At 47.9% G+C, this 17,005-nt stretch overlaps 1 protein-coding gene across 1 annotated transcript in view; it reads left to right on the top strand.

Annotated features, from left to right (window-relative positions):
• The window catches only part of LOC128055416 (interleukin-10 receptor subunit beta-like), a 67,686-nt gene extending 52,037 nt beyond the window's left edge, over positions 1–15,649 (top strand). The window contains exons 12-13 of the mRNA XM_052648010.1: positions 6,306–6,463; positions 14,135–15,649. Coding sequence (XP_052503970.1) covers positions 6,306–6,463; positions 14,135–14,284 — 308 coding nt within the window. The 3' untranslated portion in view covers positions 14,285–15,649. The remainder of the gene's footprint in view (positions 1–6,305; positions 6,464–14,134) is intronic.
• Positions 15,650–17,005: the final 1,356 nt, after the last annotated feature.

Below are 17,005 nucleotides of genomic sequence, written 5' to 3'. Positions count from 1 at the left end.
AGTTCTTCCCGAATGTTGGTTTTTGTCATTGGATGTATTTCTTGCCCAATTTTGCATTGTCTTATCAAAGAAAAACTGATTTGCTAGGAAGAGCTTCAGGATCTTTAGCAGTTTGTTGTTTAAACCGTTGGTGTGTCCAGGATATGCCTACTTAATGGTCACTAATCCATAGGAACACACTGGACTATTTTGTAAGCTGTTGTGTTTGTCTGCAAAGTCGCAGTGAAAGACTTTTTGGCAAATATCAGCTGAAATCAACACCCAGTGCCAAGTGCATTATTGTCCCAACTGTGTCCCATGAGTGTTTATGGGATATTTCTCAAAACAAGAGCCCTGTAGTCAGATGGGCCTGGACATGAAGGTTCACCCCATCTCCCTCTCAGAAAAAAACACGCTATATATGAGCATTTTTAGCATATTTGATCTTTCAATACCCTTTTTGAGAAGGAGCATTTCCAAGAACACAGCTTGAGAAAAATAAGCCCACAATAGAATGGGAAAGACTAGATATATATTCAAGAAAATTGGAGATATCAAGGGAATATTTCATGCAAGGATGGGCACAGTAAAGGACAGAAACAGCAAGGACCTCACAGAAGCAGAAGAGATGAAGAAAAGGTAGCAAGAATACGTAGAAGAACTATACAAAAAAGATCTTCATGACTGGGATAACCATGATGGTGTGATCGCTCACCTAGAGCCAGACATCCTGGAGTGTGAAGTCAAGTGGGCCTTAGGAAGCTTTACTAGTAACAAAGCTAGTGGAGGTGATGGAATTCCAGCTGAGCTGTTTCAAATCCTAAAAGATGATGCTGTGAAAGTGCTGCACTCAATATGCCAGCAAATTTGGAAAACTCAGCAGTGGCCACAGGACTGGAAAAGGTGAGTTTTCATTCCAGTCCCAAAGAAGGACAACACCAAAGAATGTTCCAGCTACTGTACAGTTGTGTTCATTTCACACCCCAGTAAGGTTATGCACAAAATCCTTCAAGCTAGACTTCAGCAGTATACGAACCAAGAATTTCCGGATGTACAAGCTGGGTTTAGATAAAGCAGAGGAACCAGAGGTCAAATTGCCAGCATACAGTGGATCATAGATAAAGCAAGGGAATTTCAGAAAAACATCTACTTCTGCTTCACTGACTATGCAAAGTCTTTGACTGTGTGGATCACGACAAACTGTGGAAAATTCTTCAGGAGATGGGAATACTGGACCACCTTACCTGTCTCCTGAGAAACGTGTATGCTGATCAAGAAGCAGCACTTAGAACCAGACATGGAACAACTAACTGGTTCAAAATTGGGGAAGAAGTATGTCAAGGCTGTATATTGTCACCCTGCTTCTTTAATTTATATGCAGAGTATATCATGTGAAATGCTAGGCTGGATGAATCACAAGCAGGAATCAAGATTGCTGGGAGAAGAATCAATAGCCTCAGATATGCAGATGATATCACTCTAATGACAAAGTGAAGAGAAACCACAGAGCCTCTTAATGAGGGTGAAAGAGGAAAATGGAAAAAGCTGGCTTGAAACTCAGCATTCAAAAAACTAAGATCATGGCATCCAGTCCCACCACTTCATGGCAAGTGGATGGGGAAAAAGTGGAAACAGTGACAGATTTTATTTTCTTGGGCTCCAGAATCACTGCGGATGGTGACTGCAGCCGTGAAATTAAAAGACACCTCCCTGGTGGCTTAGATGGTAAAGAATCCGCCTGCAGTGCAAGAGACCTGGGATGGAAAGAACCCCTGGAGGAGGGCATGGCAACCCACTCCAGTATTTTTGCCTGGAGAATCCCAATGGACAGAGGAGCCTAGCCAGCTACAGTCCATGGGGTTGCAAAGAGTCGAACATGACTGAGCAACTAAGCACAACACAGCACAGCTCCTTGGAAGAAAAGCTATGACAAACCTAGACAGCATATGAAAAAGCAGAGGCGTTAGCTTGCCAACAAAGGTCTGGGTCGTCAAAGCTATGGTTTTTCCAGTGGTCATGTATGGATGTGAGAACTGGACCATAAAGAAGGCTGAATGCCAAAGAATTGATGCTTCTAAATTATGGTGCCTGTAAAGACTCTTGAGAGTGCCTTGGACTGCAAGGAGACCCAACCAGTCCATCCTAAAGGAAATTAACCCTGAATAGTCATTAGAAGGACTGATGCTGAAGCCAAAACTCCAATGCTTTGGCCACCTGATGCCAAGAGCTGACTCACTGGAAAAGACCCTGATGGTGGGAAAGATTAAGGGCAGGAGGAGAAGGCGCTGCAGAGGATGTGATGATTAGATAACATCCCCAAGTCAGTGAACATGAATTTGAGCAAATTCTGGGAGATAGTGAAAGACAGGGAAACCTAGCATGCTGCAGTCCATAGAATCTCAGTGTCAAACACAACTTTGCCATAATTTCAGCCTTCCCTAGTGGTTCAGTGATAAAGAATCAGCCTGCCAGTGCAAGAGACACATGTTCGATCCCTGGGTTGGGAAGATCCTGGGAGAAGGAAATGGCAACCTGCTCCAGTTATTCTTGCCTGAGACATCCCATGAACAGAGGAGCCTGGTGGGCCATAGTCCAGAGGGTCACAAAAGAGTCGGACATGACTTAGTGACTAAACAACAAACAACAAGTAGCTACTTAACGATCCGTTTTAGAATTTTTGTATCTTTTTCTGGACACTGAATCAGGCTTACCAGCCTGGAGTTTCCTGAATCTTATTGAGGTTTCTTTCCCTTGTTTTGTAGATGAACAAAGTTACTTGCCCAAATCCAGAAATTTTTCATCTCACCCGGTCACGTGATCTTTCCAGTGTCATCCAAAAGTATTCTGCAATAATATTAAGCACGGTTTCTCAGGATTACAGAGCCACATAGAAGATGGAGTCTTGCTGTCTCTCTACAGGGGATTCTCTGCCTCTCTCTTTTTTCTGTAGCCCCCAGCTAGTGCCGAGGCACTGCTGTCCAAGGCTAAGCCCACCTGCCTGTGTTCCATCTTATGGCTGAGCCTCTCAGCAAGTGCCTCTAAATAACAAAAGCCTGCCTTAATAAAAACCAAAAAAAACTTTTTTTTGGCTGCCCCTCAAGGCTTGTGGGATCTTCATTCCCCAACCAGGGATTGAATCCAGGCTCTTGGCAGTGAAAGCGCAGAGTCCTACGCACTGCACCGCCGGAGAACTCCCAAAAGCCTACCTTTTTATTCCGCTCGTGAATCATTTGTGCTTGAATGAGAATTCTGTGCCCTGGCAGCACCCATCCTGTTTAAATCACTAGCATGCTGACTTTGGGATCTTTGCTCTTTCCTCTAAACACCTGCCAACTGCTTTCTCCAGGCCTGAGTACGTGCCTGGTTGTTCCGTGTCCCGTCCTTCCCTGCTGTGAATTCCAGCACAATGAGTGACTTGGGGCAGATCCTGAACTGCCCACTGCCTCCATCGCCTCATCTACAGGATGAGAGTAATCAAAGGTGTCACCCAGGACAGTGCCAGGCACAGAGTCAGCCTGCAGTACAGGTTAGGTGTCATTACTGTTATTAATAAGGACATTATTCAAATCATACTTTTAGGGACTTCCCTGATGCTCCAGTGGTTAAAAATCCACCTTCCATTTCAGGCAATGCAGGTTTGATCCCTGGTCGGGGAACGAGGATCCCATGTGCTATAGGGCAGCTTAGCCCTTGCGCTACAACTACTGAGCCCATGTGCTGTAGAGCCCTGAAAGTAAGACCTGACAGCCAAATAAATAAATTTTTTTTAAATAAAATCACACCTTTAAATATTACTTCAGGCTTATGTCACGAAACATGGCATCAGGCACACACTTGGACCAGAAAGGAAAGTATTTCAAGTATCTTCTAACTCTAAATGATTGCTCATTAACAAAATCCGGACATTTTATAAAAGAAAAGAATAGCCCACTGAAAACCTGCTTCTGTCAAACATCAGTTTAGGGCTTTGTTTGTTTGTTTGTTTAAATGTAGTTCTCCTGTTTAAACCTCACAAGTTTTCAGTGAAAGTGTGGAAAGGTTCTTTTCCCTTTTCCCAGAAGGAAGGTGAAGGTTCAGAGAGATGAAGTATCTTGCCGGAAGTCAGCTCAACAAGTAAATAACAGGAAGTAACATCTCCGCCCATGCCTACAGATTCATCCCATACTGAAGCAAAGGGAAGACTTGCCCGAGGGTGAGACAGGAAAAGGGAGTTCACGTGAGGCATGGCCAGCTAGACTGAAGCAAGTTAAGGGCTTCACACAGATAGTGTTGATTACTAGTTCAGTTCAGTTCAGTACCAGATTCTTCTACAGGTCACAGCCTGTGTAAAGCAGTATCCCCTCTCCTTCCCCATTCCTCCTTCTCGGTAAGTCACAATAGCATCTTTTGAATTTTATCACCATCAACCGGGTATGCCCATGGAATAATGTCCTGTGTAAGATGCTGAAACGTCTGGGTTGGAGGCCCAAGGAGGCCCAGGAGCTGCCCCCAGGGGAGTCATCACAGTGTCACCAACCGTGCCAGGGTGGGGCCCAGGAGTCAATGTTTAATGAATATTTCATGGGTAATTCTGATGCATGGCAAATTAAAGGGCTACAGAAATATTAAGTGGAAAGATAGAGAGATGAGTAGATGGTCCTGGAACTTCCTCCAGAGCTGGGACATCAGATCGCAAGCTGACCTACCATCATCAGCTCTCGTAAAGCCTGGGGGCCACCCCTACCAGTTCCCTTGCCCCAAGACCCTGTATCCACCCAGAAAACCCATCTGAGTTGAACCTGCTAAAGGCACCACCACTCGATTCTAGTAACTGGAATGAGAATTCATAGGGTGCAGGGATAAGGAGTGAGTTCCCTGAACTCGGCCAGGGCACAAGCTGGACAGGCTGCAAGGTCACTGCCGGTGTTAATCACAGTGCAAGAGGGGGCAGCAGGCCCGTCCAGCCTCTTCCCCATGATGGGTGCCCTCACCATTCACTAGATGTTTAGGGAGTGTCTATGGCCATGCAGTGTGCCAAGTGCTGGGAGAGGCCAGCAGGGGGCCTGCCATCCAGGTGGCTCCAAGACCCAAGACCGTGTGCCCATCAGGGTTCTTTGATCTGCCCTGGGGAAGTAAGAGTTGACGCTTTGCCGCAATCCCCATAGAAGGCCCTGCTCTTCCAGGGCAAGGTTCATTCTCCTGGCCTCTCCCAGCACCAAATGCTTTCAGTCTGCATCAGGAGGGTGGTGCTGGCTGACAGGGCTGGTCACAGGGAGGCCAGGAGGGCAGCTGGCAAAGGGGCCTGGTGCTAAGCGAGGGGAGCTGGGCCACCAAGGGTGACCCCCTGGAGACGGTCCAAGATAAAGCTGGACATCAGTTCAGGTGGTAAAAACAGATTTGGTTCATTCGTGACTGGAGGAAGGGAAAGAGCTGATGGGGCATTTTAAAGACAGAATTGGGAATCGGGATAAAAAGAAATCGGGGTCATGGAAGTGACAAATGACCAAAACTGGGTGGGCACATGGGGTGGTGTTAACGCACTTAGGCCGTTCTCTGCGTCTGCTGCTAACTGGATTTTATCACCTGCGACGTTCTTCCCACTGGGACTCTGAGACAGAGACTCTTCCCCTGTCATGATGCTCCATACTGATGATGACATGTCAAACGAGTGGCTTTCAGATCCTTGAGAAAGACACTCCTGGATTGTAGGAGCTAATTTAGGTCTCACTGGGAGAGAGGAAGGCTTTACAGTCGTGAGCTTTTTAGGAAAGTCCACTAAGAAAGGAACGTCAAAAGTTGGTAGAACAAAGGAGAATTCTTTTGGTAGCCTCGGGTTTTTCCAGACAGGAGCTCACAGAGGTGCTGGAAAAGGGAGGGGGGCACCCAGAGATCAGCTTTAGGCTGCTGGGCACCGCATTAGCATTAGGGGAGGTCTCTGCGTGCAGGCGGTCAGGTGGAGTCCCCTGTGCAGTTCTCAATACAAAACGCTGTAGCACGTATGTGTCAGCTGGGGCTCTGGGGCCCAGGGAGCCCCATTATCTGCTGATGGAACAGCAGAACAGGGAGCTGATGGCTCCCCTGTGGGTAGATAATGGGGATCAGAGTTTGTGCAGCTGCTGCTTTTTGGGGCGTATCAGCAATCATGCCCCAGAAACCCAGCTTGGAGGATGGTAGGAAAGGGTGAGACATGAAAACCTCCAGATCCTCAAATAGCTGCTCTGTTTCCTTCTGAGACACACCTGTGCGCCCCCCCCCGACCCCGGCCCCACCCCAGCGGTAAGGGGTTACCATTAGATCATGATGGTGAAAGCATGACGCGAATGTGACCCAGCCCTTCATCCCTGCAGAAACCACCCCGTCCTGGATGGTGGCCAGCGTCCTGGCAGCCTCCATGTGCGCTGCTCTCCTGCTACTGCTTGGCTGCTTCTTCCTGCTGCGGTGGGTTTACAGGAAGGCCAGGCACGCCTTCCCCCCGAGGAATTCTCTTCCACAGCACCTTAAAGAGGTAGGTAGTGGCACGGAGCCAGATGCGCGTGCATAAGAAGACGCTGACCTTCACAGTCAGAGCCGCCTAACTCAGCCCAGCATGGTTTCTTGCAGGATGACACACGCCTTGCACGCAGGTCCCATTCCTGGTGCCCTTTCAGAGAAGTCTGAGCTCAGGGAACAGCTCTATAGGGAGGGGGTGGGGGGCAGAGGTTTTGTTCCTAAAAGCCCTCCCTCCAGCCTGGATGTTTGTTCTTTCTCTGACCTTCCATGCCCAGAGCCCCAAGTCGTCAGAGAGCCAAGGTGCTGGTCCCGGAGCAGAAAGGGGCTAAGCCGAGCTCAGAGCGGAAAAGATGGGAAAGAGAGGACTCTGGGCTGAGTGCCAGCGAACAGCCAGGGACAGCGGAGGGGCAGGAGCAGTGTCAGAGCAGGGAGTGTCTGAGAGCTACTGAAATTACAGGATGTGTCGCAGGCTTTAGGAAAGCAGTTCTTTTTTTTCCTCCAGGAAAGTGGAGAAAAAGAAAAAGTGAACATGAAAGTCGCTCAGTCATGTCCAACTCTTTGTGACCCCATGGACTGTACAGTCATAGAATTCTCCAGGCCAGAACACTGGAGTGGGTAGCCTTTCCCTTCTCCAGGGGATCTTCCCAACCCAGGGATGGAACCCAGGTCTTGCACATTGCAGACAGATTCTTTACCAGCTGAGCCACCAGGGAAGCCCAAGAATACTGGAATGGGTAGCCTATCCCTTCTCCAGTGGATCTGCCCGACCCAGGAATCGAACCGGGGTCTCCTGCATTGCAGGCGGATTTTTTACCAACTGAACTACAGGAAAGCTACTTTCAAAATGTTTGGGTGGAAGAAAGAATGTACCTGGATAGAGCCTGTAGGATAGAAGCAGCTTTAAGAAATGAAATCTTCCTTATATTCTCATTAGAAGTGAAGTGAAAGGAAATGTGAAGCGAAGCCCGTGTCTCTCCTGGGCTGGGTGTGGGCTCCCCCAGGAAGGAGGCGCAGTTTGGATGGAGCAGTTCCTTCAGCTCAGGGAGCCTCCCAGGGTAGGGGATGGGGGGAGCCCCACTCCCAGCAGCCGAGGGAGCAAGCCCCTGCTTCCTAAGGATTGGGGTGAGGGTGGAGCATCGCAGCATCCACTCCAGCCTGCACGTAAACCATTAGGACCCAGGGGTGCAGCTTCTCTAAGAGCCGAGTCGATCTCCTCCCCCAGGGAAGGTTACAAGAAGAAGGTAAAGGGAACAAGGGCCAGCCCCACCACTGCAGCTGGTCCCAAAGGCTCAAGTGACACCCATGATCTCACTGCTCTGCTGTTTCTTCTCGCCTGACCAGCCGCTGCTGACCTGACGGGGGCGACTCAGACGCTCCGCTCTGCGAGGGCTGAGCCCCTGTCACAGGACGCCAGAGACCCCGGCTCCTGTGCTTCTCCACGTGCCATGAGAATTGGGCAGGAGTCACCCCTCCCCCAAGGCCCCACCATGTAGCAGCAGCCTTTTCTCCTCCTGTTGACCCGAGTAGTGACTCCTGACTGCTTTCCTGGCCGGCTAGTTTTTTGGCACAAGCATCCTGACGTGAGAAGGTGGCAGCTATAACTTACAGTTTGATGGAATCCCTAACGTGTCCCCTCGTGGGAACATCCCCCTCTGGGATAATAAGTGTTTTAGGCTTTGTAACCAAGATTGAGGTAGTATGAGGTTGTTGGTCTTTAGCCACTAAGTCGTGTCCAACTCTTTTGCAACCCCATGGACTGTAGCTTGCCAGGCTCTTCTGTCCATGGGATTTTCCAGGCAAAATACTGGAGAAGGTTGCTATTGCCTTCTCCAGGGGATCTTCCCAACCCAGGGATCTAACCTGTGTCTCCTGTATTGGCAGGCAGATTCTTTACCCCTGAGCCACCACAGAAGCCCCAAGATATTACATACTTATATAACCTTTGCTTTTAGCTTCTCTTCTTTGCTCAGCTGTTTGTAAGTCCTCCTCAGACAACCATTTTGCCTTTTTGCATTTCTTTTTCTTGGGGATGGTCTTGATCCCTGCCTCCTGTACAATGTCATGAACCTCTGTCCATAGTTCTTCAGGCACTCTGTCAGATCTAATCCCTTGAATCTATTTGTCACTTCCACTGTATAATCGTAAGGGGTTTGATTTAGGTCCTACCTGAATGGTCTAGTGGTTTTCCCTACTTTCTTCAATTTAAGTCTGAATTTGGCAATAAGGAGAAAAGAAGAGAAGCTAAAGGCAAAGGTGTAAATGAAAGATATACCCATTTGAATGCAGAGGTCCAAAGAATAGCAAGGCAAGGTAAGAAAGCCTTCCTCACTAATCAATACAAAGAAATAGAGGAAAACAATAGAATGGGAAAGAATAGAATGGGAGATCTCTTCAGGAAAATTAGAGATTTTCTAATTTCAAAATGCAAGGGAACATTTCATGCAAAGATAGGCACAATAAAGGAGATAAATGATATGGACCTAACAAAAGCAGAAGATATTAAGAAGAGATGGCAAGAATACACAGAACTATACAAAAAAGATCTTGATGACCCAGGTAACCATAATAGTGTGATCACTCACTAGAGCCAGACACCCTGGAATGCGAAGTCAAGTGGGCCTTAGGAAGCATCACTATGAACAAAGCTAGTGGAGATGATGGAATTCCAGTTGAGCTACTTCACATCCTAAAAGATGATGCTGTTAAAGTGCTCAGTATGCCAGCAAATTTGGAAAACTCAGCAGTGGCCACAGGACTGGAAAAGGTCAGTTTCCATTCCACTCACAAAGAAGAGCAATGCCAAAGAATACCGCGCAATTGCACTCATCTCACACGCTAGCTAAGTAATGCTCAGAATTCTCCAAGCCAGGCTTCAACAGTAGGTGAACTGTGAACTTCTAGATGTTCAAGCTAGATTTAGGAGAGGCAGAGAAACCAAAGATCAAATTGCCAACATCCACTGGATCATCAAAAAAGCAAGAGAGTTCCAGAAAACCATCTACTTCTGCTTTATTGACTATGCCAAAGCCTTTGACTGTGTGGATCACAACAAACTGTGGAAAATTCTGAAAGAGATGGGAATACCAGACCACCTGACCTGCCTCTTGAGAAACCTGTATGCAGGTCAGGAAGCAACAGTCAGAACTGGACATGGAACAACAGACTGGTTCCAAATAGGAAAAGGAGTACGTCAAGGCTGTATATTGTCACCCTGCTTATTTAACTTAATATGCAGACTACATCATGTGAAATGCTGGGCTGGAAGAAGCACAAGCTGGAATTAAGATTGCCGGGAGAAATATCAATCACCTCAGATATGCAGATGACACCACCCTTATGGCAGAAAGTGAAGAAGAACTAAAGAGCCTCTGGTGAAGGTGAAAGAGGAGAGTGAAAAAGTTGGCTTAAAGCTCAACATTCAGAAAACGAAGATTATGGCATCTGGTCCCATCACTTCATGGCAAATAGATGTGGAAACAGTGACAGACTTTATATTTTTGGGCTCCAAAATTACTGTAGATGGTGACTGCAGCCATGAAATTAAAAGACACTTACTCCTTGGAAGGAAAGTTATGACCAACCTAGAAAGCATATTAAAAAGCAGAGACATTACTTTGCCAACAAAGGTCCATCTAGTCAAGGCTATGGTTTTTCCAATGGTCATGTATGGATGTCAGAGTTGGACCATAGAGAAAGCGGAATGCCAAAGAATTGATGCTTTTGAACTGTGGTGTTGGAGAAGACTCTTGAGAGTCCCTTGGACTGCAAGGAGATCCAACTAGTCCATTCTAAAGGAGATCAGTCCTGGGTGTTCTTTGGAAGGACTGATGCTAAAGCTGAAATCCCAATACTTTGGTTACATGATTTAAAGAACTGACTCATTGGAAAAGACCCTGATGCTGGGAAAGACTGAAGGCAGGAGGAGAATGGAACAACAGAGGATGACCTGGCTAGATGGCATCACCGACTCAATGGACATGGATTTGGGTAAACTCCGGGAGTTGGTGATGGACAGGGAGGCCTGGTGTGCTGCAGTCCATGGGGTCGCAAAGAGTCGGACACGACTGAGCAACTGAACTGAACTGATCCACTAAGCATGCAGGCACAGTTTTTTCAGAAGTGAAAAGGAGCAGGGGACTTCCTTGGTAGTCCAGTAGTTAGGACTCCATGCTTCTACTGCAGGGGAAAGGGAAACAGATCCCATCCTTGGTCGGGGAACTAAGATGCTGCATGACATGAGGCACGGCCAAGAAAACCAAAGCAAAACACAAAACAACAGCACATCGCTTGCAGGAACAAGCTGTAAGCGCAAGGAGCTCAGCTCAGGCTCTGCGGTGACGTAGGTGGGTAGGATGGGGAGGGAGGGAGGCCCAAAGAGAAGATACATATATGTATGTATGTATGCATATAGCTGCTTCACTTCACTGTACAGCAGAAACTGACACCACATTGTAAGGCAGTTAGGCTCCAATTAGTAAATAACAAACAGAAAGGAACAGCTGAAATTAATATAAGTAATACATTTTATGCAACCCAGTATATCCAAAATGTCATTTCAACATGGAATCAATCATGTTTTCCATTTGTTGAAACATCTACATTCTTTTTTTCATACAAAGTCCTCAAAATCTGGTGTGTGTTTTACCTCTCAGCTCACATAGAGTCAGACCGGCCACATTCCATGTGGCTGGTGGCTGCCGTACTGAATGGCACAGGGCTGAAGGCTGAACAAAGGGACACTCAGGGCGCTGGGGAGCACCAGAAGGGGCCCCCAACTCAGCCTGAGGATGCACAGGAGAGTGATTTATTCCAAGACACGTGTATCCCAAGCCAGCTTCCTCGAGGCAAGGATGCCCAGGGCAGCATCAGGATCGTCCCTAAGTCTCCGTCCGGGTTTACAAGAGGAACTGTCAGAGGAGGACCTGTGATCACTAAGCACAGGAGGTGCAGATTTATTGTCAAATTTTTTAAATTGTGGTAAAACACGCTTACTCCTTGGAAGGAAAGTTATGACCAGCCTAGATAGCATATTCAAAAGCAGAGACATTACTTTGCCGACTAAGGTCCATCTAGTCAAGGCTATGGTTTTTCCTGTGGTCATGTATGGATGTGAGAGTTGGACTGTGAAGAAAGCTGAGCGCCGAAGAATTGATGCTTTTGAACTGTGGTGTTGGAGAAGACTCTTGAGAGTCCCTTGGACTGCAAGGAGATCCAACCAGTCCATTCTGAAGGAGATCAACCCTGGGATTTCTTTAGAAGGAATGATGTTAAAGCTGAAACTCCAGTACTTTGGCCACCTCATGGGAAGAGTTGACTCATTGGAAAAGACTCTGATGCTGGGAGGGATTGCGGGCAGGAGGAGAAGGGGATGACCGAGGATGAGACGGCTGGATGGCATCACGGACTCGATGGATGTGAGTCTGAGTGAACTCCGGGAGTTGGTGATGGACAGGGAGGCCTGGCGTGCTGCGATTCATGGGGTCGCAAAGAGTCGGACACGACTGCGCGACTGAACTGAACTGAACTGAAAACACACATAACGTAAAATTTGCCACCATATGCAGTTTTCAGCATACAGTTCAGTGGTATTGAGTACATGGACATTGTTGTGCAACCCTCCTCACCCTCCATCCTCAGAACCTCTTTTATCTCGAAAAACAAACCAGATCCATTAAGTAGAACTCCCCATCTCCCTTCTCCCGCAGCCGCACGGGCCACCACCGTTACTTTCTGTCTGTGAATTTGCCTAGTCTAAGTGCCTCATGTAAGTGGAGTCGTGCCCTGTTTGTCCTGCTGTGTCTGGCGTGTTTCACCTAGCATAAGGTTCCTCGACAATGTGATGTGGATCGGAACTTGATTACATTTTGAGGCTGAAAAATACTGCTTTATATGGATAGACTGCATTCTATTGGGTTGGCCAAAAGATTTGTTTGGATTTTTCTGGAAGATATAACAAAAACCCAAACAAATGTTTGGCCAACACAATATCTATCCAGTCATACGTGGATGGGGTTTCCCAGGTGGTAAAGAATCCACGTGCCAATGCAAGAGACCCAGGAGACGTGGGTTTGATATCTGGGAAGAAACTGATCCACGCAAAGATCCCCTGGAGGAGGGCATGGCAACCCACTCCAGTGTTCTTGCCTGGAGAATCCCCTTGGCCAAAGGAGCCTGCGGGCTGTAGTCTGTGGGGTCACACACAGCCGGGCACAACCGAAGCGACTGAGTGCACGCACACATATGTGGGTGGGCACGCGGTCCGCTCCTGTCTTTCAGTTCAGTTCAGTTCAGTCACTCAGTCATGTCCCACTCTTTGCGACCCCATGAATTGCAGCACGCCAGGCCTCCCTGTCCATCACCATCTCCCGGAGTTCACTCAGACTCACTTCCATCGAGTCCGTGATGCCATCCAGCCATATTATCCTTGGTCGTCCCCTTCTCCTCCTGCCCCCAATCCCTCCCAGTATCAGAGTCTTTTCCAATGAGTCAACTCTTCGCATGAAGTGGCCAAAGTACTGGAGCTTCAGCTTTAGCATCATTCCTTCCAAAGAAATCCCAGGGTTGATCTCCTTCAGAATGGACTGGTTGGATCTCCTTGCAGTCCAAGGACTCTCAAGAGTCTTCTCCAACACCACAGTTCAAAAGCATCAATTCTTCAGCGCTCAGCCTTCTTCAGAGTGCAACTCTCACATCCATACATGACCACAGGAAAAACCATAGCCTTGACTAGATGGACCTTAGTCAGCAAAGTAATGTCTCTGCTTTTGAATATGCTATCTAGGCTGGTCATAACTTTTCTTCCAAGGAGTAAGCGTCTTTTAATTTCATGGCTGCAGTCACCATCTGCAGTGATTTTGGAGTCCAAAAAAAATAAAGTCTGACACTGTTTCTACTGTTTCCCCATCTATTTCCCATGAAGTGATGGGACCAGATGCCATAATCTTCGTTTTCTGAATGTTGAGCTTTAAGCCAACTTTTTCACTCTTCTCTTTCACTTTCATCAAGACGCTTTTTAGCTCCTCTTCACTTTCTGCCATAAGGGTGGTGTCATCTGTATATCTGAGGTTACTGATATTTCTCCCAGCAATCTTGATTCCCGCTTGTGTTTCTTCCAGTCCAGCATTTCTCATGATGTACTCTGCACACAAGTTAAATAAGCAGGGTGACAATATACAGCCTTGACGTACTCCTTTTCCCATTTGGAACCAGTCTGTTGTTCCATGTCCAGTTCTAACTGTTGCTTCCTGACCTGCATACAGATTTCTCAAGAGGCACGTTAGGTGGTCTGGTATTCCCATCTCTTTCAGAATTTTCCACAGTTTGTTGTGATCCACACAGTCAAAGGCTTTGGCATAGTCAATAAAGCAGAAGTAGATGTTTTTCTGGAACTCTCTTGCTTTTTTGATGATCCAGCGGATGTTGGCAATTTGATCAGTGCCCTGAAGACGGGGACGTACTTATGCATCTCCCTGAGACACCGCTTTCAGTTCTTTTGGGTGTAGACCCAGAAGTGGAATTGCTGGTTCATACGGTAATTCTGCTTTAATTTTGTGAGGAAGTGTCATACTCTTGTTACATTTTTTTTGAAACAGCATTTTCCAGCCAGGAGTTCTGTAGAAAATTGTGAGCCCAGAAAAAGAAATGGGAAAATTTGTTAATTAACTCTTTTTTTTCCCCCTCCCTGCAGTTTATGAGCCACCCTCATCACAGCACTCTTCTCTTATTCTCCTTCCCGCTCTCTGATGAGAATGAAGTCTTTGACAAACTGAGCATCATCACAGAAGTGTCTGAAAGCTGCAAGCCGAACCCTGGGGCCGGCTGCGGTCTCAGGACCTGACATGGGCAGGGGTCCTTCCAGCTGATGTCCAAGGAGGGAGCACACTCAGCCGGGCGCAGTGACCCCCTCCTTGTCCTATCTCCCCGCAAGGGCAGTCAGAGAAGCCAGCCAGGGCGGGCCGAGAGTGCCTGAGTAAACCCCAGATGGAGAGCTCACACAGACGCCGGGACAGCGTCCACACCACCAAGGAGCTGGACTCCAAATGCTCATGTGGCAAAACCTTGGGAACTTGCCACTTTTTAAAGGCCTTAATGATTTGAAAAAAAATGTTGGCCAGTGTGATTTCCCTGATGGTCCGTCCCAGTGGTTAAAAGACTCCACGCTTCCAATGCAGGGGGCACAGGTTTCATCCTCGGTTGAAAAAGTAAGATCCCACATATCACGTGATATGGCCAGAAAAAAAAAAAAGGTTGAGGCTGACCACCAGAGGTATGATTCTCAGTCTTGTGTATTCACTAATATAAAAAGGTTTTAGGGAATTTCCCAGCAGGCCCAGTGGTTAGGACTCCATGCTTTCACAGCCGAGGACCAAGGTTCAGTCCCTGGTCAGGGAACTCAGACCTCACAAGCCATGTGGCAAAAAAACAAAACCATCAAAAAAAAAAAGTTTTAAATGGTTAGAAACAAAAATATATAAAATGAGGAAGAAAGACCAAGGCACTGGGGAGTCTGAGAGTGCTGACATTCTGACGGGAGAAATGACGTTGGCTCAGAAGTTGCTCTCACCAAGCACTGTACAGAGTGCAGACTCTGGATTCTCAGGGACACTTGGACTGGGTTCATTTTCCCATGCGAACACGTTTCGTGTAATGCTGGTGCTCCATTAAAGCCGTACTCTCTATTTAGTCCATGTTCGTTAAATGACACTCCATCTGTGTGGCTGTTATGAGCCAGGCCTCATATGCTGTCTTACTGTTCACTCATTCAGTGGATATTCCTCAGTCCCTGCTTGGCGGTCAGCCAGGGACTGCCAGGCACAGGGGCCCCATGGCAACTGGGAAGCTTCAGAAAATAGAAGACCCTCAGCTTTGAATTCCAGGCTTGCCAGGTGGCTCCGTGGTAAAGAACCCGCCCATCAATGCCAGAGATGCAGGAGACGCAGGTTCGATCCCTGGGTCGGGAAGATCCCCTGGAGGAGGAAATGGCAACCCACTGCAGTGTTCTTGCCTGGAGAATCCCATGGAGAGGGGAGCCTGGTGAGCTGCAGTCCATGGGGTCGCAAAGAGTCGGACAGAGCTGAGCTGCTGAGCACGCATGCATCGGCTTTGAATTCCACCTCAGACGCTTCGCAGTTTCCTCATCTATACATGAAGATGAGAAGACCTAAGGATTAGTGACGCTCAGTGAAAATGCCCACCCCGGTGCCAGCACATAGCATTCACTCAATAAATGGTAGCTCATCTTACCAGCTGCATCATCTCATGGATGTGACTGACTTCACAAACCTAGGTCAGCAACAGATGTTGCTTCCTCTGGGCCAGATTGCTCAATTAAGTAGATTCATCAAAGTTCCCCAAAATAGAAAAACAACACTTTTTGAAGTGATTTGACATTTTATTTTTAATGGAAACAACATGGGGGGCGGGGAGTCAAAAGTTTGTTGACTTGTTCAGTGTTTTTAAATTACGTTCAGTGATGTGAGGGAGCAATCACCACGATCTGGGTTCTCAGCCCCTGACTTGGGTTTGGAGCTACTCTTACGACAGGGGAGAAGTCAGTTCCCTTCCCCAGTTCAGCTCATCGTTACTGAAGGAGGCGTGACAGGAAGGCCATCAAGTTCTATGCACATGAATGTGTCTGACTTGGGAGAGAAGGAAAGGAATATTCCTTTATTGCCCATTATTCATCCAGTCTTTCACATGTCTGAAGCCCTTCACATGTCTGAGGAGTCTCCATCTTGGAAAGTGTGAACCCTTCTCCCTTTTTAAGGGCTCAAAATGCCACCTGCTCCTTTGCAGTCCCCTAGCTGCTGGGCTTTGAGTTGGGAGATGGGGAGGGGTGTGCAGGGCAGCAGTAGAGGCCAGGGTTCCAGTGGAAGCATCCAGTAGCCTGGGAGACGGCACCAGCAGTAAGTAGTGAAAGGGTTAGTCGATCAGTCGTATCCATCTCTTTGCGACACTAAGGACTGTAGGCCACCAGGTTCCTCTGTCCATGGGATTCTCCAGGCAAGAATACTGGAGCAGGTTGCCATTCCCTTTCCCAGGGGATCTTCCTGACCCAGGGATTGAATCCAGGTCTCTGACACTGCAGGCAGATTCTCTGCTGGGTTTGGTTTGGACATTGTTCCTGGCTTCACCTCCCGAGGCTGTTCCTCCAACCCTTTCTGAGATTCTGTGAGCTCCCCCAAATCAGGCTGAGACACTCGTTTTAGCCAGTCCGTTGCTAATGGTTGCAGCTAAAACCCTGAGCAGGCTTCCCAAAGCGAAGCAGAGTGGATATGGATTTTCCAGTCCTAAAAGCCCACCCAGGTGGGCATAGGGGTATGACAGGAGTGAGCCATCCCTGTGCGATTCCCCAGCAGAGGGACCGACAGCAGCACTCATCCTCTAGGGCTGGGAGGCCCTGAGGGGCACAGGGGACCAGCTGAGCCCTGAGACTGACCAGCTGGAGACCGCAAGGGTGGCGGCCTGCTACCGAGAGGGGGGATTCACAGCCCGTGCGTGTGTGCTCAGCTGCTCGGTTCCGTCTGACTCCGTGGCTCCATGGGCCTTAGCCCGCCAG

This window comes from Budorcas taxicolor, chromosome 1 (genome assembly GCF_023091745.1).
Source record: "Budorcas taxicolor isolate Tak-1 chromosome 1, Takin1.1, whole genome shotgun sequence".
NCBI classification, from domain to species: domain Eukaryota; kingdom Metazoa; phylum Chordata; class Mammalia; order Artiodactyla; family Bovidae; genus Budorcas; species Budorcas taxicolor.
Note: the sequence above shows the minus strand (reverse complement) of the source record. Positions and strands in the feature narration are given on the sequence as shown.